At 44.3% G+C, this 21,472-nt stretch overlaps 4 protein-coding genes across 4 annotated transcripts; 3 read left to right on the top strand and 1 right to left on the bottom strand.

Annotated features, from left to right (window-relative positions):
- Positions 1–8,016: 8,016 nt before the first annotated feature.
- Positions 8,017–8,429, top strand: F5147DRAFT_776827 (uncharacterized protein; the record flags this gene model as incomplete). The annotated part of the gene is made up of 3 exons (XM_041441899.1): positions 8,017–8,136; positions 8,183–8,278; positions 8,322–8,429. 3 exons carry the CDS (start codon positions 8,017–8,019, stop codon positions 8,427–8,429), a joined length of 324 nt encoding a protein of 107 aa, XP_041289747.1.
- Positions 8,430–14,816: 6,387 nt separating this feature from the next.
- On the bottom strand, positions 14,817–15,378 carry F5147DRAFT_655430 (uncharacterized protein; the record flags this gene model as incomplete). Its single annotated transcript, XM_041433975.1, has 3 exons — positions 14,817–14,843; positions 14,898–15,182; positions 15,229–15,378. 3 exons carry the CDS (start codon positions 15,376–15,378, stop codon positions 14,817–14,819), a joined length of 462 nt encoding a protein of 153 aa, XP_041289748.1.
- Positions 15,379–15,532: 154 nt separating this feature from the next.
- Positions 15,533–17,730, top strand: F5147DRAFT_655431 (uncharacterized protein; the record flags this gene model as incomplete). The annotated part of the gene is made up of 9 exons (XM_041433976.1): positions 15,533–15,601; positions 15,645–15,786; positions 15,856–15,977; positions 16,048–16,126; positions 16,277–16,338; positions 16,390–16,473; positions 16,657–16,779; positions 16,825–17,176; positions 17,231–17,730. The coding sequence occupies 9 exons, from the start codon at positions 15,533–15,535 to the stop codon at positions 17,728–17,730; spliced, it is 1,533 nt and encodes a 510-aa protein (XP_041289749.1).
- Positions 17,731–18,860: 1,130 nt separating this feature from the next.
- F5147DRAFT_776831 (uncharacterized protein) lies at positions 18,861–21,314 on the top strand (the record flags this gene model as incomplete). Its single annotated transcript, XM_041441900.1, has 6 exons — positions 18,861–19,187; positions 19,236–20,021; positions 20,133–20,418; positions 20,543–20,622; positions 20,676–21,040; positions 21,104–21,314. The coding sequence occupies 6 exons, from the start codon at positions 18,861–18,863 to the stop codon at positions 21,312–21,314; spliced, it is 2,055 nt and encodes a 684-aa protein (XP_041289750.1).
- Positions 21,315–21,472: the final 158 nt, after the last annotated feature.

The following is a 21,472-nucleotide window of genomic DNA, read 5'->3' on the forward strand; positions in this document are numbered from 1 at the left end:
TATTGGTTTTATAGGGCAGATAAAAGAATTTTGTCTCGCAAGCTCTCAAGGATAGCTGCCTTGAATTCTACTACAGCAATAGCAAGAAGGCCCTCAAGAACACAGAAGAATTTCAATGTTCAATACCTGACAATGCACATATTACAGTGACCTATCTCCGTATAATACGAGGGAACGGACGTGCATAATATCCCATATGATACGGGCCAGCAGACCATGGGCCCATGATAAAAATATCCTCGACTATGACGGATGGGCCGGGAGGCAAATTATTCCCGATGGAGGCTGGGTGGGCCCATGCAGGGAATATATAGAGTAGATGAGTGGGCCGATGTACATGAATATTAGGTAGATGGGTGGGCCGAGGTAGTTGGATATTATGCAGATGAGTGTATTAAGGTAGATGTGTATGAGATAGATGGGTAGGTACTTGTTATCACATTCACAGGTGGGCCCAGACACATATTAAATTAGATGGGTGGGCCGAGGGTATTATAAAATATTGTATTAGATGGGTGGGCTGAGGGTGTTGTATGGGATGTTGTATTAGACGGGTGGGCCGAGGGTGGTATAAAATATAGATGGGTGGGCCCATGTGTATCATAATTGTAGACATGATGGAGCTGAGGTAGTTGTACATCAACCAAATCAGAGGAGGTAATAAATCAAAGTTACCAAGTTCCTGGAGCAGCAGGTGATCTCCTGACATGGCCTTTGATGGTGCACAGGTTGTCTTGCAAAATTTGGAATCCAGGGTGCGAAGCTTGTGTTGCCCTACGAGAAGCCAAGTTCCGATTATCAACCTTTGGGTCAACTGTACTCAGAGGAGGTAATAAATCAAAGTTACAGAGTTCCCGGAGCAGCAGATGATCTCCTGACATGGCCTTTGATGGTGCACAGGTTGTCTTGCAGAATTTAGAATCCGGGGTGCGAAGCTTGTGTTGCCCTATGAGATGCCAAGTTCCAACCACCCAAATTTGGGTCAACCATACCTGACTTCCGAGTTCCGGGACCCGGGAGTTGACAAATGAATATCTGATAACCAGCACATTTCCAATCGTGTAGTATTTCATTGAGCAATGGATCATCCAAGGGGTCCCTTATCGGACTCGGTAGTCAATATAGGCAAATGATAATGAAAACATGAAAGTTGTTATTATGCTATTTTTCAAACCCGAGACCCTGAAACCCATTGTTCAACATGTCCATTTTTCACTCACTGCACAAATCACCGAGTTTCAAGTGCCAAAACCCAAAACTCGAAACCCAGTGTGCAACACGTCAATTGTTCATTTACATTACACAGATCATCAAGTTCCGAGTGCTGAGTGCTGAAACCCGAAGCCCAAAACCCAAAAATATGTATGGAACATGTCCATTTCTTACTCATTGCACATATCACCGAGTTTCGAGTGCTGAAACCTGAAACTCGAAACCCAGTGTGCATCATGTCCATTGTTCAATTATATTACACAAGTCATCGAGTTCCGAGTTCCGAGAGCCAAAATCCAAACCCCGAACCCCGAAAATATGTGCGCAACATGTCCATTTTTCACTCACTGCACAAATCACCAAGTTTCGAGTGCCAAAACCTGAAACTCAAAACCCGGCATGCAACATGTCCATTTTTCATTTATATTACACAAATCATCGAGTTCCAAGTGCCAGGGGCCGAGACCCGAAGCCCGAGACCCGAAAATATGTATGCAACATTTCCATTTTTCACTTGTTGCACAAATCACCGAGTTTCAAGTGCCGAAACCTGAAACTCAAAACCGGGTATGCAACATGTCCATTGTTCAATTATATTACACAAGTCATCAAGTTCCGAGTTCCGAGGGCCAAAACCCGAACCCCGAAAATATGTGCACAACATGTTCATTTTTCACTCACTGCACAAATCACCAAGTTTCGAGTGCCAAAACCAGAAACTCAATCCCCAGTGTGCAACATGTCCATTTTTCATTTACATTACACGGATCATCAAGTTCCAAGTGCCGAGGGCCGAGACCCGAAGCCCGAAACCCAAAATCATGTACACAACATGTCCATTTTTCACTTGTTGCACAAATCACCAAGTGTCGAGTGTCGAAACCTGAAACCCAGTACTTCACATGGATACGAATTGTATTTGTATGTATTATCCATTGGTGTAGGGTTCAAATAACTTGGTAATTGTATTTGTCAGTACTCAGTACTTGGTACTCGGTGATCGGTGGTCAGTGATTGGTACTCGAGACTCAGTAGTCAATATAGGCAAATGATAATGAAAAATGACAGTTGTAGTCCACGTCAAGGTGAGTGTCTTGGTAGTCTTTCCTTGTCATTCGGCAAAACATCAGCAATAATGAAAAAATGAAAGTTGTTATTATGCTTAACTTCCTTACCGAAGGTTGTAGTCCAAGTCCAGGTGAGTGTAGTGGTAGTCTTTTCTTGTCAATTAGTTATCTTGTTACTCATTATGCAGTACTTGGTACATGGTAATTGGTACTCAGTATTTGGTTTTGATACTCGGTACCTGGGAATCAGTAGTCAGCTTAATGAAGGTTGTAGTCCGAGTCTAGGTGAGTTTATTTGTAGTCTTTTCTCATCCATTGGTTACCATGTGACCGAGATATAAGCTAAAGAAATCCGAAACATCAATAATGACAAATGAAATACATGTGTGCAGTAAGTGAGTGTAAAGATAAAAGAATGAATATTAATAGCGAGACTTGCACATTATGTCGAGATATCCAACATAACAAGCCTGTGATGTGATGAGAGACCTGGAATAACACCCATATACATCCATTATAATAGCTTAAAAGCCTAGAAAGATTCATGAAGGATTGATGTAATGATAGGCAAAATGACATATGTGTGGAGAGTGACAATAGACATCTTTTATACAAAGTCACATTTATATATGATTCAGGCCGAAAATATCATTACAAATATGTAGGATAGATCGTAAACTACCCAAGGAACCCATACTGCCTACTGCCCTGAGGGTAGGGGGTGGGTAGAAGGGATATAGTGAAAATATGAGTTGACCCAGCATTAAAGTCCTACCACTGCTCAACTAACCATTTTCGATGCTTTGGGTCTTTGAAGTTTCCCACACTCAATTTCTTACCCATTTCACTTCCTCAGTACTCAATTCTTGGTTGATTTGTCTGTAAATTTATGTCTATGATACTTAAGATATTTGAAATGTACCCCAGGTTTCTGATTACGAAGATTCAATGTTTTGAAGGCATGGGCCCCTTATCAGGCAAAATGGCAAGTATACACACTAGCTCACAAACTCCAGCCTATTGTGAGCTGATCTTGGTCATAAGAAGCAAGAATATAAGCTATGCTCATTATATATTAAAAGGTTGGATCATGGATGCAAGGGCAAGATACTGAAAATCATGAAAAAATGTCAAAAGTGCAATTGTCTATGCTTTATTCCTGGAGAAGGATCCTGTGTGTCCTGGGCTGGTTATATGATATATCTACTCCGAATATGCTCAGGAATAGACTCCCTACAGTCCTTGAGGTCCAGTCCTACAGGGAAAAAACCCCAGCGGGTGAACCACCAGAAGAGGGGGAGGTACACTATACAATAAAGGATTACCCTATGGTCCTGAGCTCCTGATACATTGTTTCTATTGTTGAATAGATGATTGAGATATAATTTCAAAGTCTATTCACCTAGAAATGAACACATAGGAACATATTTTGTATTTTTATGTATATATGCAATATCCATTTAAGCACCAAGTCTCAACTACCAATTACCAAGTCCTGACACTTGATAGTTGATAGTCAGTATTCGAACTCCGAGTGCCAATATTGCCTACCAATATCTCAGTCAAATGATAACCAAACCAAGACCCAAGTTCCAAACCTGACTACCGAATACCAAGTATCAGTACTCGGGACTCGGGACTATTGGCTGGAGTACCCAACTATTGATTCCCAGGTACCGAGAATTAGAACCAAGTACCGAGTACCTGACTACTGATTCTCGGGTATCGAGTATCAGAACCAAATACCGAGTACTGATTCCCTTGTACCGAGTACCGAGTAATGAGATAACCAATTGACAAGAAAAAACTACCAATACACTCACCTTGGCTCGGCCTACAACTTTTGTTCAGGAACTTAAACATAATAATAACTTTCATTTTTCATTATCGCCAATGTTTCAGATTTCTTTAGCTTATATCTTGGTTAAATGATAACTGATGGACAAGAAAAGACTACCAATACACTCCCCTAGACTCGGACTACAACCTTCGGTAAGGAAGTTAAGCATAATAACAACTTTCATTTTTCATTATCATTTGCCTATATTGACTACCAACCACCAACCACCAACCACCAACTACCAACTACCAACTACCAACTACCAACTACCAACTACCAACTACCAAGCACTGACAAATACAATTCCCAAGTTATTTCAACCCTACACCAATGGATAATACATACAAAGACAGAATTCATGTCCATTTGAAGTACTGTGTTTCAGGTTTCGGCACTCGACACTTGGTGATTTGTGCAATGAGTAGATGGGCATGTGGCATACATGTTTTCGGGCTTCGGGTTTCAATATTCGGCCCTTGGCACTCAATGATCTGTGTAATGTAAATGAACAATGAACATGTTGCACACCGGGTTTCGAGTTTCGGGTTTCGGCACTTGAAACTCGGTGATTTGTGCAACAAGTGAAAAATGGAAATGTTGCATACATATTTTCGGGTCTCGGGCTTCGGGTCTCGGCCCTCGGCACTCGGAACTCAATGAATTGTGTAATGTACATAAAAAATGGACATGTTGCACACTGGGTTTCAAGTTTCATGCTTTGGCACTCAAAACTCGGTGATTTGTGCAGTAAGTGAAAAATGGACATGTTGTGTACATATTTTCGGGTCTCGGGCTTTGGGTTTTGGCCCTCGGCACTCGGAACTCGATGATCTATGTAATGTAAATGAACAATGAACATGTTGCACACCAGGTTTCGAGTTTCGGGTTTCGGCACTTGAAACTCAGTGATTTGTGCAACAAGTGAAAAATGGAAATGTTATATACATATTTTCGGGTCTCGGGCTTCGGCACTTGGCACTTGGCACTTGGTTATTTGTGTGATATAAATGAAAAATCAACATGTTGCACACTGGGTTTCAAGTTTCATGCTTTGGCACTCGAAACTCGGTGATTTGTGCAGTGAGTGAAAAATGGACATGTTGTGTACATATTTTCGGGTCTTGGGCTTCGGGTCTCGGCACTGGGCACTCGGAATTCGATGATTTGTGTGATATAAATGAAAAATCAACATGTTGCACACTGGGTTTCAAGTTTCACGCTTTGGCAGAACTCAAAGCTGTTGTGATTTAGATATCACCCGAAACCTGAACACCCGAATGTCAAATTTTCAGTGCCGAACCCCGAGTGCTGGGTGCCGAGTCCTGAAACCTGGAACTCAGGATTTGACATTTGAGATGAACGAAATTTTTCAGACATGTTTGAATTAACCTACGTATATCTATAAACATTTCACTAACCCCCGAACCCTGAAAGATATTTTTGTTGTCTTACATACCGAGTTCCGAGTTCCGAGACCCCCGAACCCCAAAACCCAGCAGTCCACAATTTCAGGGTTCGGGGGTTGGTAAAATGTGTATGGATATATGAAAGGTTGATTTAAACATTTTTGAAAGATGTCTCATATCAAATGTCAAGTCCCGAGTTTTGTATATCTATAGACATTTTACCAACCCCTGAACCCCGAAATTGTGAACTGCCGGGTCTCGGGGGTCAGGGGTCGGCACTCGGGACTTGGGAAATTTGGGGAGATCAATGAAATTTGATCTACAATAAATTTGATTTACAAACAAATTGATTTACAAACTTTTGAAAGATCTGTGTCGTCTCACATATTGAGTCCCGAGTTCCGGGACCCCCGAACCCCAAAACCCAAGACCTGGCAGTCCACAATTTTGGGGTTCGGGGGTTGGTAAAATGTCTATGGATATACAAAAGGTTGATTCAAACATGTTTGAAAGATGTCTTACCCGGAACACGGGACTCGATTTTTGAGATGAAAGACATCTTTCAAACATGTTTGAATCAACCTTTCATATATCCATAAACATTTTACCAACCCCCGAACCCCAAAATTGTGGACTGCCGGGTCTTGGGTCTCGGGGATCCCAGAACTCAGGACTCGATATGTGAGACGACACAGATATCTTTCAAAAGTTTGTAAATCAATTTGTTTGTAAATCAAATTTATTGTAGATCAAATTTTAATGATCTCCCCAAATTTCCCAAGTCCCGAGTGCTGACCCCCGACCCCCGAGACCCGGCAGTCCACAATTTTGGGGTTCGGGAGTTGGTAAAATCTCAGGGTTCGGGGTTCAGCACTGTGAAAATTTGACATTTATATTTTTGCGAGTGTTGTGCTTCTGGTGTCTGTGTGTAGAAATAGGATATATTGCACACCAGGGTTCAGGTGTGGGGTTTTCCCACTTCAGTACTCAATTATTGGTCAATGCCACACATGGTCAATTCATGTTTTCGTGCTTACAGGTTTAGATTTCGGTGGTTGATGGTAGGTATATGCACTCATAGTGTGCATGTATCCTACATGTTTGATTCGCTGGCGGCTACATCAGCTGTATGTCTTGATGAAACATATCTAGGCTCACCCATATATGTACCCATCTATGTACAATTCCCCCACGTCAGCCCACCCATCTATGTAATATCCCCCACGTCGGCCCACCCGTCTATGTAATACATCCTATGTTGGCCCACCCGTCTATATAATTATACCCCACCTCGGCCCACCTGTCTATGTAATAAATATTTTATCACACCCTCGGCCCACCCGTCTAATTAATATCCCTTATGTCGGCCCACCTGTATATGTGATATTCCACCACCTCGGCCCACCTGTCTATATAATAAATATTTTATTGCACCCTCGGCCCACCTGTATATGTAATATGCCCCACGTCAGCCCACCTGTTTATGTAATATTCCCCTACCCTGGCCCACCCGTATATGTAATACACCCCTGTTGGCCCACCCATCTATTGTTACACTGACCGTCGGTCGGTGTGTGCGAACTAGGATAGGTCTTCTCAGTGACGACTCGAGTGAGTTCACTGAAGCTGAGGGTGGTTCTTGGCTTGACAGAACGTCAAGGGTTCCTCCGGCGATCTCAGTAAGGCGGCGCTCATCGAGATGCAGGGCTAGCGGATACGTGCTAAGTCGTATGGGAGCGGCTTAGAAGTGCGGTCTCACACAAGGAAGCTAGTAAGGCTTAGTTGAGCAAGTTCTGGGATGAACCTAGTAGATTAAAGTAAAGTCTAAGTACAATAATCCTGTCTACTGATAGGGAAGTACTACAAGTATTCTAGCTCAGTCTGTAATCAATAGTATATCTATGATCTATTATAACAAGACATGAGGTCAGATAAAGTACATGAGGCTTAACCTCTGATCAAGCATGCTGCGCCAAGGGCAGCTGCGCATAGGTACAGGAAGCGCCAAGAGCGCTCCGGATCTTCATGAAGCGACATGCGGTATGCATGCGCTGATCTAGGGTGACCATGAGGCGTACAGCCTCCATGGATCAGGTACAAGGCCTTCTAGGCCAGGGGCGGGTCATAGTGCCAGGGGCGGGGTCACAGCGGTCCAGACCGCTATCTTTCTAGGCGCGGGCGGTGCACCGCCGCGCGGGGAGTCTAGCAGAGCGGGGGCAGGCGTAGGCAGAGCAGGGGCTCCTGTAGGTGTTACGGATGCCTGTAACATCTATATAACAATATTTGCCTTACATCTCTCTTCAGCCCAGCTGTCTATAATATCCTACTCTACATATTACCCAGATGGGCCCTCTCCATGAATGATCATATTCCCCCGGCCCATCCATCAACATCAAGGATATATATATCATTGGCATACATGGGCCCACCCATCTCCATCAGAAATAATATGTTACCCGGCCCATCCGTCGTCATCGAGGATATACACAACATGGGCCCATGGTCCACTGGCCCATCTGATACGGGATATTATGTAGGTCGGGTGGCCCGTATAATACAGAATTTGTCACTGAAGGGGCTCGACAATGGGCTGCTTCTTGTGGCCGCAATGGTATTTTTCATTTTTTCATTTTTTTTTGTCGCTGATGGGTCAGCAGATAAAGGGTGTCATCAGTGGATTTCGCGATACCGGCACCGACAAAGTCCCTGACCTCTCCGCAGATAAATATAGGGCCAACTTCAACATTGCGAAAGTCAGTAGACAACCTCATTAATAATCCTGAATGTGGCAGGGAGCTTGAAGAGATGCTGGAGGAGTGGGCTATGACTGGGATGGGTGACCGTTGTTTTGACGACGATGATGCGGGAGGCAGTGATATGGAGGATGTCAATGTCATCCTATAATATAGCATACTCTCATTCATTGCTGTGTAGTTAGTGACAATCAGGACAGTTGGTGCATCCCTTACAAGCCTGTTCAGTATACAGTGAGCTACATAAGCTTTACAATATGTCTTGCCTACACTGTATGTCTTGCCTACACAGTATGTTTCACCTACACAGCATGTCTCGTCTACACAGTCTGTGTTGTCTGTACAAAGGCACAGATTGTAATGTTTGTATACCTTGTGAGACCTTGTGACAAAACTGTAAAGGAAGGACTTCCTTGTGTGACTGTGGTGCTTGTACAACCCTGTACAACCCTGTACAACCTTGTACAAGCACCACCTAGTTTGCTGATGTAGAAGGTTCTGATGGTCAGTGAAGACCAGCACAGGAAAGGCACTCCCTTCAAGGTAGTGGCACCATTCCTTCAGAGCATGTATAACAGCAAGGAGTTCTCTATCAAAGATTTCATAGTTGTGTTCTGTGGGGTTTAGGGATTAGGACAGGTACCCGCAAGGGTGGTAACAACCATTCTTGTCAGTCTGGAGCAGGACTGCTCCAGTGGCGACCAAAGATGCATCAGTTGCTAGAGCAAACTGGCGTGTTGGATTGGGATTACGCAGAACTGGTTGGGACAAGAAGTGTGCTTTCAGCCATTCGAAAGCGTCCTGGCAAGATGGGGTCCAGTCAAACAGGTGATCCTTCTTTGTGAGGTTGATCAATGGCTGGGTGACATTGGAGTAGTGGGGAACGAAACTCTGGTAGAAGTTACAAAAACCCAAGAATAACCTAGTGTCCTTGAGATTCATGGGGATGGGCCATTGCTCTATTCCTGCTACTTTAGCAGGCTCCATGGCCACTTCTCCAGGGCGGATGATCATGCCAAGGTACTCCACTTCTGTGGCGTCAAACGTGCATTTTTCCAGTTTAACAAAGAGTCGCTCCTTCCGAAGGACATCTAACACTTCTCATGTACGGGCATGATGTTTGTCCAGGACTTTAGAGAAGATTAAGAGGTCATCCATATAGATGACAATCCAACCTTGATTGATCTGGTTTTGAAAGAGATTGTTCATGTATCATTGGAATGCTGCTAGGGAGTTGGTAAGACCAAAGAACATGAATGTTGGTTCCCATAACCCTTCTTCTGTAGTAAATTGCTGCTTTCCACCTGTCGTCTGGATGAATACGGATGTTGTTGTATCCAGATCTAACATCAATCTTTGTGAAGTATCTTGCATTGTAGAGTCGTTCAATAAGTGATTTCATTAATGGTAAGGGATATTGGTCACGCTCTGTCCATCCATTTATATAGTGGTAGTCTTGGCAGGGGCGAAGTTCTCCAGACTTCTTTCCTATGAAGAAAAATCCACTAGCTTGGGGTAATTTAGATTCAACAATGAAGCCCTTCTTGGTGTTTTCAGTGATGAATGCTTTGACAGCTTCTCTCTCTTTGCTTGATAGAGGGTAGATTTTGGATGTCTTGGGTGTGAAACCAGGTTTAAGATTGATGCAGTGATCCACTCCGGGTTTTTCTGGCGGAAGTTGGTTGAGCCCATCTTTGGCAAATACGTTGTGATAGGAATGGAGGTATGATGGGATGAGTTCTTCAAACAGCTTCTTCTGCTTTTCAATTTCTCCTGCAACTGCGAACTCTTGAGCTTTGTTACTGGTTTTTATAAATTGCTGTTCCTTGAGCAAGGTCCCATCCCTTGTGAGGGGGGTGTCGAAAGAGACTTCTTCTATTATTTGGATTTGTGATCCGTCCGAAGAGTATTTGACCAGGAAGTCTCCCTTGTCTAGCTCATAGGTAGAGACATCTTTGACTGGAAGTGCATACTTGTCTTCAGACCAAACATCTTCTTTGGTATCAAAGGTTGGGGAATTTTTGTTGTCTTGATCCAGGGCAAGGTTTGGTAGTGTTTCTTCATCAAGTACCTCCTCGATCGATGCTCTGTGACTAGGTTTCCTTAGTTTGGAGTCCTTCCATGTTCAATCGATGGGTGTAACATTTTTCTCTTTAGTGTTTCTAAAGATGGGGGTCAAACTGTTCCTCTTTCTGACTTTGTCGACCCGGTTTTCAATTGAAAGTGATCGTGCTGTGGGGGGAAGGGATATCATTCCTTGAGTCCAATCAATTGCTGGGTTGAGGGCACAGAGGAAGGGGATTCCAAGCAAAATTTTGTCTCGTTTTGCCAGTCACGTGACGTTGAATTTTCCAATCATTGTCCTTGCATCAATTTTGACTGTGAGGACGCAGTATCTGGAGACAAGTCCTCCGACAGAGTCGGATCCATCCGCTGTTACAACAGGGAAGGGTTTGGATAGCCGATGGGTTCGAATTTTATGCATTTTACAGAATGCTTCACTAATAAAGCTTCCAGATGCTCCGGAGTCTATGACCATAGAGGTCTCGACAGTTTTCAGACATGTTTCGGAAATGAGGGTCACTGGGACTCTGAGTTCTTTTCTATTTCCAAGTGATTGTACAAGTCTGATGGGAACATGAGGTACTGATGTTGGAACAGTCCTCAATTTCAAAAATCCTTCTCCATGAAGTGGCAATTGTTTTCTTCGTTGTCTTCATCGTTGCTACCTTCTTTCTCTACCTTTCTTCAGATAGGTGCCTTCTGTTTCCTGTCTTCTCTGGGGTGGAAGGTAGTATTGTTTGCGCGGTGCCCATTTTGATGGCACCTAAAACACTTCCCAGCATGCATGTGCTCTTCTCTTTCTTCATCAGTGAGGCGATCTACTTCCATCACATTATCGTCTCTTCGAGGGATATAACTGCAGTTTCCCCAGTTCTTCTTCTTCTGATGCTGAGGGTTTTGTCTTCTCTGAATTGCCCTAAGACACTGGAAAGCATTGTCAAGGTTGATACATGTGTTTACCACAGTGTCAAAGTTGTCGAGTGTTTCTCTGGTACAGTAGAGCTGGTCATGAAGTCCTCTGTTAAGCCCTTCACGGAAGAATTCGATCCTAGGGGTGTGCTCTTTCATTCCTGCTTTGTGGGCAAGGATGCGGAATTCTGTGATGTACAGTGGCTCAAAAAAGTGTCCCAATGTTTGTAGGTTTTCATGTAATTGGTTTATTGTGCGCCAGGGTGTGGAAATATGACTAAGCTCAAGGGAGATGTCAGAAAGCCCCGCTTCCTGGCTATAATTTGGTTCCCTACTTTGTGGGAATCTGACAATACTGTGCGACGATATGGCTATTTTAATTAGGTGACTTATTGGGACACTTTTTTGAGTTGCTATTAAAATATGAAAATCAGATCATTTAGACATGACACCATTTAGAAATATATATTAAAATGGTTCCATATTGACAATATGGTCTTATTTTAATATCCTATACATATATAAACCCTTCCAATAACATTATATCCCTTATAATCAGCATGAAGTTTATTTCCTCTTCTCAGAGAGATAATATTCTTTTTCTCTCTACCTCTGGTCTATCTATCAGGCAGATTGCCTCCAAAACTGGTCTTGGGAAGTCAACTATTGCCAGGGTCATCAATCACAATATTCCCAACAAAGACAATGTCAAAATGGGACATCCTTCTAAACTTACTCTGCATGACAAAAGAGCTCTTGTAACAAGATAATGACCCCAAGCATACCTCAAAGTTGGCCACCAAATGGTTTGAGGACCATAATATTACTGTCCTATCATGGCCAGCACAGTCTCCAGACCTCAATCCCATTGAACATCTCTGGGAATTACTCAAGAGACTGCTTGCTGCCTATCAAGACCCACCTAATGGACTATTTCAGTTATGGGAGAGAGTTGTAGTAGAGTGGGGGAAGATTGCTGAGGAGGAATGTCAGAAATTGATAGAAAGTATGCCTAGGAGGGTAGCAGCAGTCATTAAAGCTAAGGGGGGAAACACTAAGTACTAGAATTGTAGAGATTGTGTATATCAGATTCAAACTCAAAAAAGTGTCCCAATGAGTCACCTAATTAAAATAGCCATATCTTCGCACAGTATTGTCAGATTTCCACGATGTATGAAACCGAATTATAGCCAGGAAGCGGGGCTTTCCAACATCTCCCTTGAGCTTAGTCAGATTTCCACACCCTGGTGCACAATAAACCAATTATATGAAAACCTACAAACATTGGGACACTTTTTTGAGCCACTGTAGGTTTGGAGATCACTGTTCTGTTTGAGATTCCTTATCTTGGTCATGGTGGTTCTGGCAGGGTCAATGGTGCTGAACGCCTCTTTGAATTCCGTTTTGAAAGTGGACCAGTCTCCATACCCAATCACAGTCCCAGCAGTATTCTTTCCGGTTAAGTCTTGTGCCGCTTCCATAAAGCCTTCTTTCCATGCGGCAGCATTTCCTTTTGTCATGAAGGACAATGAAAAAATAACCTTCTTTTTATCAGTGTCATAGATTTTGTCGTTAATGTCAAGGTAGGCATTGCAGTTCAGCAAAAACCTCCCTGACTCGTCTCTATCCCCATCAAATTCTGGAGGAGTGCCGATCTTTATTTCCACTTCTTTGGTGGTGGTAGTCATGGTGTTTGGTGGGTTCAGGTTAAGTGCTCCGAAGGCTCTGATCAAGGGGGTGAGGGAAGTCATCTTGGTCTGTTCAGATTTCTGATGTCACTGATGGTGACACTTGGTGGGAAAGACTTTAATCTTTTGTTACGACTGGGGTCGTTCTTCTTTACAATGGCTGAGTAGCCAAGCCGAAGTGTAAAGCGGAGTCTGCCTATGAATATAGGTTCGAGGTTTCTGGCTAAGGACAGTGTTGCAGACTGCCTTAGAATAATGGTTCAAGACAGTAAGGTTGGAGACCTTACTGAAGGACTAGTTTCCAGGTAAAACCCAGTAGATTAAAGTGAGTAATACAAGTGGTAACTACTGTGCTTAAATAGTCCATATGGGGCACACAGACCAGGCTAGGAAAGGCAGGCATAAAGTGCATATCAAGATAGAAGCGGAGATGAGAGATAAGGGCTATGCATGGTAACAGTTACTAACATGATAAGCCATTTGGGCAATAAGAAATGTGATGTACTGGAAGGTGATCGGTCTCTGTACAGTAGACACAGCAAGAGACCATTGTCCGGTGATAGAAGAGAAAATAGGGGTGTACTTTGACTGTAACACTAATCTTATCAGTACATACAGTGCACGCCCATCTGGCATGGACCCAGCATCGCACCTACCACCTTCCAACAGTCATTGTCTGAAGCCTGGGTGCAGAAAACTTCTTTGGAAGGATGTCCAAGTTCCTGCCCAGTGAGTAGTGCACTGGTGAGCAGCAGTCATTGGTAGCTGTAGTAGAACAGGCCTCTAAGTGTATTTCAATGTTCAACATGTCATCTGTTAGCCACCAGCTTTGCTGCTGTTCTTGCTGTACTATCCCTCCCGGCTGAGTCGTCACCCCCATAAGTCGTCAAGTAACACTTTTGTCACAGTTGGTCACAGCTGTCATTTCTAAGCCCACTCAGCAATGCCTCAGATCCAGATGTCAGTTAAGTTGGAGCAAAAAATCATGTGAGGGTGAAATACTAGCTTACATTGTGAGCCAATGCAGCTTCTTTGATGGTCTTGTAGATCTTGTTTGTGACACCCTGCAGAGCTGCCTGAATCCACTGCTCATATGCAGAATCACACGATGCTCCTTTTGAGCGGCTATCTCCGAGTCTGACAAGTCGTCACAGCCAGTCGTAGTATCTGTTTAAAGCTCTGCCACGGCAACATTTGGCTGGCTGTCACCAGCGTGAGTCTTGCCTGACTTTGGCTGCTTTCAAAGAACTTCACCATTTCATCGTAAAAATCAGTTGTTCAACCTCGCAATGAACAGTACATGTTAAAAATATTGATTGAAGTTATAAATTATGTGTGGAAGTAAGAATTGAGTGAGATATTTAGGTTGTGACGACTTGTGGGGGTGACGACTCAGCCGGGAGGGATAGTAGTGCATGCCAGACTTTCTGCACCAGAGGGGCGGGATGTTCTTGCCGTTGGAGTATTTGAAGATTCAGATATTCTTTGCAACGCATTGGTCACATTCACGCTGTGAGCTCATACAGAACAATACAGCATGCCCCTGCTGCATGCAAGAAGTAATAAGCTAACAACATCAGCAAACTACAAATTTGGTTACAGAAACCACACGTCAATACAAAACCATACAAGTCCATAGACGGTACATGGGTACAGTACTACAGGTTTCACAATGTTCCACAGAGCGATACAAGAACTACAAGGCAACAAAGTAATTACATCATAAATAGAGCTAGTATAGTACTGTAGGAAGGTCGAAGATAAAAGCTTCACATATGTTCTTCCTCTGTCTCGGTTATGTGAACTTCAGTGGGCCCAACTCGAGAATTTTTAGATGGTGTGAATGCAAGCCTAACTCAGGCTGCAAATATGTGAGTTTAGTACGAGGACGAGGTGCCGACTGTCTGTAGACATACTTTCAAAAGTCACAAATCAGAAAATTGAGGACGAATACTCACTGTTGTGCCATCTGAGTGACTCCGAGTCATGGACATTGAGATCCCAATCTTCTTCCGCTCCGTATGGAGGCATACAACGTTGAGCTCCACCATCAACAAACAAGAATTTGCAGCCTGGACGTGCTGATGCCAGATGTTGAGAATCACCAATTGGTGTGCCAAAATGCAGTCGGCCAGGTGCTTCTCGGCCTCGCACACCTTTCGTTTAGCTTTGGCAGCCGCAAGCACAAGATCAGAGTGTTTATTGCCTTCTATTCCTCCGTCCAATGGGGCATAATCACCTTGCTGCAGCATGTGAGTCCTGGCAAGTAAAAGCAAGCAAGGTACTCACAAGGTGCAGCGTGGTAGGGAATTTCTCATCCTTGATTGATGATGCTTCACCAAAGTCAGGCCAATAGAACACCGATTGATTCGTGGTTTGAAGAGGTCTTTGGTTGTGTGGCTCATGTGAATGTCCTCTGAGACTTGGAGAAGGGGACATAGTACTATGGAATGTTCGAAATACCGAGTCACTTTTGTGTTGGGGATTAGAGGCTGCAGTGCGAGTCTGATAGGGCATCATAACAGTGTTAGGTCACTTAGGTGGATATCAACAAAGATCGTGTGAATATTTTAATATCTTTGATGTCACCAACATGCCCAAAGTGTGGGAGAACATTTATGAAGGAGAGCAGCATCACTCGACACCTGAGCCAGCCTCGATTGTCGTGTCATAGTCATATGCGTGACATTGTCGATGTTTTGCAGTTTGTGGAAGTGGTTCCTCCTCAGCATCGCACAGGATCTCATACCAACAGTGTCCCGGAAGTTCATGATGGGGATCACTCGTATGATAACATCAACAATGAATTCGGAATGTTTGGAGAATCGCTGGAGGAAGAGTATGATGGTGTGGGGGCCTGTTACTCTCAAGATGGCTTGACCTTCTTGGATTTATTTGACACTGATGAATATGCAGAATGCAGGGTAGACAACCTCTACTATCCTTTCACATCCAAAGAAGAGTGGGAAGTTGCCGATTATCTCTTGCGCTTGTCCCTCAGCATGGCAGCAATAGATGAATTTTTGAAGCTTTCAATGGTGCGTATTCTTTGCATCCTCAGGCTGGAGCATTGATACATCAACCGCAACTTACACTTCTTGTTTTCAGGTCCAAAGATTGCATCTTTCATTCAAAAATGCCAAAGAACTACGAAGCCATGCTGAAATGCTCCCTAGCGGACCAAGCTGTAAATGCCAGACTATCTCCTCCATCCATCCTACCAAGTGTCCAATCTGACTCTTTTGGAGGGACCCTGTGGAATGCTTGGAGAGCCTTTTCAGTAATCCACTGTTTCATGACAAGCTTGATTTTATCTCTCGCCGTGTTTACAAAACAGCAGAGCGGCTTTTGCGTGTATATTCGGAATGGTTAACAGGAGATTCCACTTGGGAAATGCAAGTAAGTACTGATTCTGCTGAATTTTGCGTCATCTCACCATATATCCTGCAGACACAACTTCCCAGAGGTGCTACAGTTCTCAGTGCTGTTCTTTCATCTGACAAAACCAACATCACCACCATGACCGGTGCCAGGGTTGCCCACCCTCTTCTTTAAGGCCTCGCCAATATCCGCATGTGTACCCGCACAAAACTCTCATCTAAGGCTTTCCTGCTCACGGCTCTCCTTCCAATTCCAAAGTATCTACATCCCAATCAACGAATGCAGGGCATGCTTGAAGACCATCTTGTCCATGAATGCCTTTCGATCGTTTCAAAGCCATTGATGAAAGCTACTGAAGTTGGGATTATGATGTCCAATCCAGTAGGAAATGTCCACCATTGCTTTACCCCTCTCGCAGCATACATCATTGATACCCCAGAGGCGGCCATGCTTGCATGTGTGCGTGGAAAGACTTCTCCTTTCACCATGGCCTTGTATTTGCAGTTTGGGGATAATTTCCGGCACCCTGCTCATACGCACTCCATCACTCTTGGACAGCTTGCTAGCATCACAGTCAATTCTGATGACCTGGAGGCTTATTTTGAGGCTTGTGCTGACTCGCGGCTGAACGGCGTGTATGCACCATTCTGGATGGATTGGCCACTCGCAGATCCCTCCGTCTTTCTGACGCCAGAATCATTGCACCATTGGCACAAAGAATTTTACGACCACAATCTTCAGTGGTGTATCATGGTCGTTGGAGCTCAGGAACTGGATTTTCAGTTCTCGATATTACAGCCGACTACTGGCTATCGCCACTTTCCTGGCGGAATATCCAAACTGAAACAAGTTACAGGTAGGGGTCATTGTGATAGTCAGTGCTATATTGTTGGCCTAATATCTGGTGCAGCCCCTCGTCGTTTTGTCATCGTGATCCATGCGCTCATGGATCTTCATTACCTAGTGCAGTGTCCTGCGCCCGATGACAATCTCTTGGCCTGTATCGACCGATCTTTGTCGACCTTTCACGAACACAAAGATGTTATCTTGACCTTAGGCGCGCGGATGGGCACAAAGAGGCCTATTGAAAATTGGCATATTTTTAAGCTTGAGCTCCTACAGAGCGTCACTTCCAGCACACGCAAAGTTGGCACCCTCATACAGTGGTCTCCAGATGCTACCGAGCATGCACACATTTCTGAAATCAAGGAGCCTGCATGGAAAACAAATAATAATGATTACGACCCGCAGATCTGTCGTCATCTTGATTGGGAGGAGAAGTTGCGGCATTTCGCAATCGCCACATCGCTCAAGAGCCATCCCGCATCCCATGATCTTAATTGGGCCGAAGACATTCTTGAGGAGGATGACCTGGACGATGGAGACGAACAGGAAACAAACGATCCATGAACAACACTCCTTGAGGAGATGATCCACACTCGTGTTGCGACCAATTATTTCCGCAAAGCCAGGCAAATGGCTACTGTGAGATGCAATTCCAGTATCCCTCATCGAACGTCCATTGCTGAAAATGCTGCCATCCACCTCAACCACAGTCCATCTCGCACAGGAGTCAAAGTTGATGATGTCAGTACTGACTTCAACTTACCGGATCTGCATGTTGCACTTTCGGGCTTCTTACAGCATGATGCGAGAGAGAGAGGAATAGTTCATGGGGTGGGGGGTCCAAGACGGAGACCGTCGATCGATTGTCTACCAATCCTTCCATTCGACCGCATTCAATTATGGGACACAGTTCGCCTCCAGCACACATCTTTCCATAATCTCAATATTGTGTTGCCGGCTCAAACTATCCATGCCTCTCCTCCTGGCCCTGGGTGGCCAAAAGGTCGATGGGACACCATCCTTGTCAATGTGGATACCACACATGAATGGCCTAAATCAGGTCTATCAGGTGAGTCCTTTTTCATCATATGTCAATGTATATAATCAACACACTTTCCCAAGGCCACGCTATCTGTAAATTATGCCTCATAATGTGCCCAATCCATCGTTGAGGTTCTCGTATCACTTGGTGAGATCAGTACCTTTGCTACGTGCGGCGTCTGAACATTGGCCCCTGTGATCCTGCCACTGGGATGCATGTGTTGAAGCGTGCAAAGCATGCAGATGGTACCCCTATCGGTAGTATCATTCCTCTCCGCCAACTCCGTGCATTTATTAGTATCATCCCTCGCCTGGGGGATGCAGCAGATGTACAATTGACTTCGGCTACATCTACACATTACTCCCAAGAGTTTTTTTTGAACAAATATTTTGATAAGGACTTTTATTACGCGCTTCACTATGCTACTACCCCTGATAGCTAGCTTCGGATACAATTGCTACGTACTGTTTCAAACGCACACTAAAGGCTCTTTGAAAATAAGCTGCAAAACACTTATGAACAAGCACTACGGTATAAACCGGTAAATGCACTACCGATTTTAATATGATCAAATTGATCAATTTCTGTGCAACTTACTGAAAGAACAAGAGCACCACGCTGCCAGTGACAACAGGACAACGAATTGCCACCCATGTCAACATCTTTTGCCAACTATCTCCTAGCGGCTATCAGCACTGTCACTATCCATCCCATACATCACATGAAGGACAAAATGGATATACTCATGAAGAGTGAGTTGGGCCTGCAAGACCAAGATCCCCAGGTTCTGTGGGAGGAGGACCTGCAGCCTAAGACCTCCATCCTTAAAATCCTCATTCCTCTATCAAATCTTAGCAAATCGGAAATCAAGAGGATCACTTACATCAAACAAGTACTGGGAAGCCAAACTCAGATACATGGGGCTTCCATTTTTGATAAGGAATGGCGACTCAAGAATGCTTTTCAGAGGAAACACAAGGTGCCAGCTAGGCATACCCGGTTGCAGGCAGCTTAGGCTGAGTCGCAGACAGATACCGACATGGAACTTGAAGGGGATTCCATGCTAGAGACGGAGGGCAGCTTGGAGCAGCAGGCTTTTGTCAAGGCTGGAACAAAAAGAGCAAAGTCTGTAGGAAAAACAGAGGAAAAGAATTGGGAGCGTCTTTTCCGGGCGGTATACTATCACATGTGCGAACTGCTCAAGGAGCAAGTCCAAGAGCGCAATGTTGATGGATCACAGCACTCGTCATCACAGTGCTCAGGAACCCAGCACTTGCACATTTTGCCCTTCACAGAGATAGCAGATCTCTGGTACTGGTCTTCAGAGTTCGCCACCAATCCCATGCCAGACACTACCAATTCACAGAAGCCTGATCTCATTCTCCTGGATTACAGGCTCAGAAAGCTCAGTTTCTCGCAAAAGTCCTGGAAAGACATCCTCACAGGAGTTGAGATTACCCAATCTGACCTCTCTGTCAATTGCAAAATACCCTTGTTCTTGGGGGTTGCTACCAAGGGCTATCTGATGATGTGGGAGCAACCATGGCGTCATTTCATCCTACTTTTCAGTATCTCTAAGTTCAAACTTCATGCCCATTATATGGATCGCTCTGGTATGGTGATCTCAAAACCACTCCTGATCGTTACATCCCCCATACATTTTGTCAATGTGTTGAATACCGTCACTTTAGCAAATCGCTCTTCCCTTGGCTTTGATCCAACAATCCATATTTGCAACTCTTGCAACACCATTCCAACTCACACTAATTTACCAAATGGCTTTAATGCCATGCTTCCCGGGGCGATAGGCTGGGTTTGCGACAACGACGAGAATGTGTACTGGATTATGGATATTCTATGGAAAAGCCACGGATTTTTCAAGCGCAGAACCATCTGCTATCGTGTTTGAGACAAGTTTGATCAGGAGTATGCACTGAAGGATTGTTGGGTCAACGAGGATGTCAAAGACGTCGAGATACAGCTTCTCAAAGTGGTCGAAGGCATCCTGAACGTGGTTCAACTCAAGAAATATTGGGATGTGCTTTACAATGGGAAGCCCGACTCCACTTCGCACATTCATAGTCATTGCTCAACATTCAAATTCGACAAAAAAATTCATCAGCATATTCTCTTAACACCCTGCAGGGTGCCATTGATGCACTTCAATGATGTACCTGAGTTAATTGGGGTTTTTCATGACCTTGTTGTTGGTGAGTTTCTTTTGCAATCACCTGAAGTCCTCTGTAATCACCATGAATTGTAGCCCACAAGGCAATGGTGGGCTGATGTGTCCTTCATGGAGACCTCAGCCCTAACAATGTTATAATTACAAAGGAAAAGGCTATTTTATAGACTTTGACCATGCAAAGTTTCTCAATGATGATGGGAAAGTGGATGCGAGTCCACGCGGTACTGTGCATTACAATGTCGCACTTATTTCTGCTTGCGTTAACCTCATGGTTTATAGGGAACTGTACCATACATATCCTTTCGCGTTCTCCGCCTAATGGGAGATGGCCATATGGTCCAAAATACACCCTGCGACGATCTTGAGTCGCTTTTTTACATCCTGCTTGAATTTACTGTGATGTATCTAGGACCGAAGGGTGCACTGGCCCCCCAACCTAGTGAAGAAGTTTTGCGACGGGACGCCATTCGGAGGTGGGCACTCTCCTACAAGAACATGACCCAAGATGGTCTTGCGACCAGCAGTATTTGGAAGTGGGAATTCATCCATGGTCTGGCTGACCCACTGTTAATCACCCCATACTTTATCCTCTGCCGCCCCCTCCTTGAAGAGTGGCATTGTGCAATTTCTCTCACAAGTACTCAGTCAATTGCCGTGTCTCACAATAAAATCTGCAATATTCTAATGTAGGGCTTAAGTATGATCAGTCAGCAAGTTGCTCAGATACCTCCTCCTGCACTTCCTGCACCTCCATCTGCGCCGGAACCAACCATCACTCCATCGCCTCCTCCCGCATCTACATCACAGCTACCACCATCTGTGCCTGCCAGCGCACCAACTGTCGCCCAGTTGCTTCCTGATCTTTCCTTAGCTGTTTGTCGGCCTCGTCGCTCAAAGATGGCACCTGTCAAACACTAGTTGACTGGTTTGGGGTTTCTCTTGTTGTATACATCTGTAGAGTGCACTGCATCCGAGTCCGATATCTCATATTTTCTTGTTTATTCTTTGTTTAACACCCCACAAACGTGAGCTCTACCTAAATCTCGTATTTCTGTAGTTTTTTCTTAATCTTCCAC

Source organism: Suillus discolor (assembly GCF_016758755.1).
Source record: "Suillus discolor strain FC423 chromosome Unknown F5147scaffold_52, whole genome shotgun sequence".
Taxonomy (NCBI): domain Eukaryota; kingdom Fungi; phylum Basidiomycota; class Agaricomycetes; order Boletales; family Suillaceae; genus Suillus; species Suillus discolor.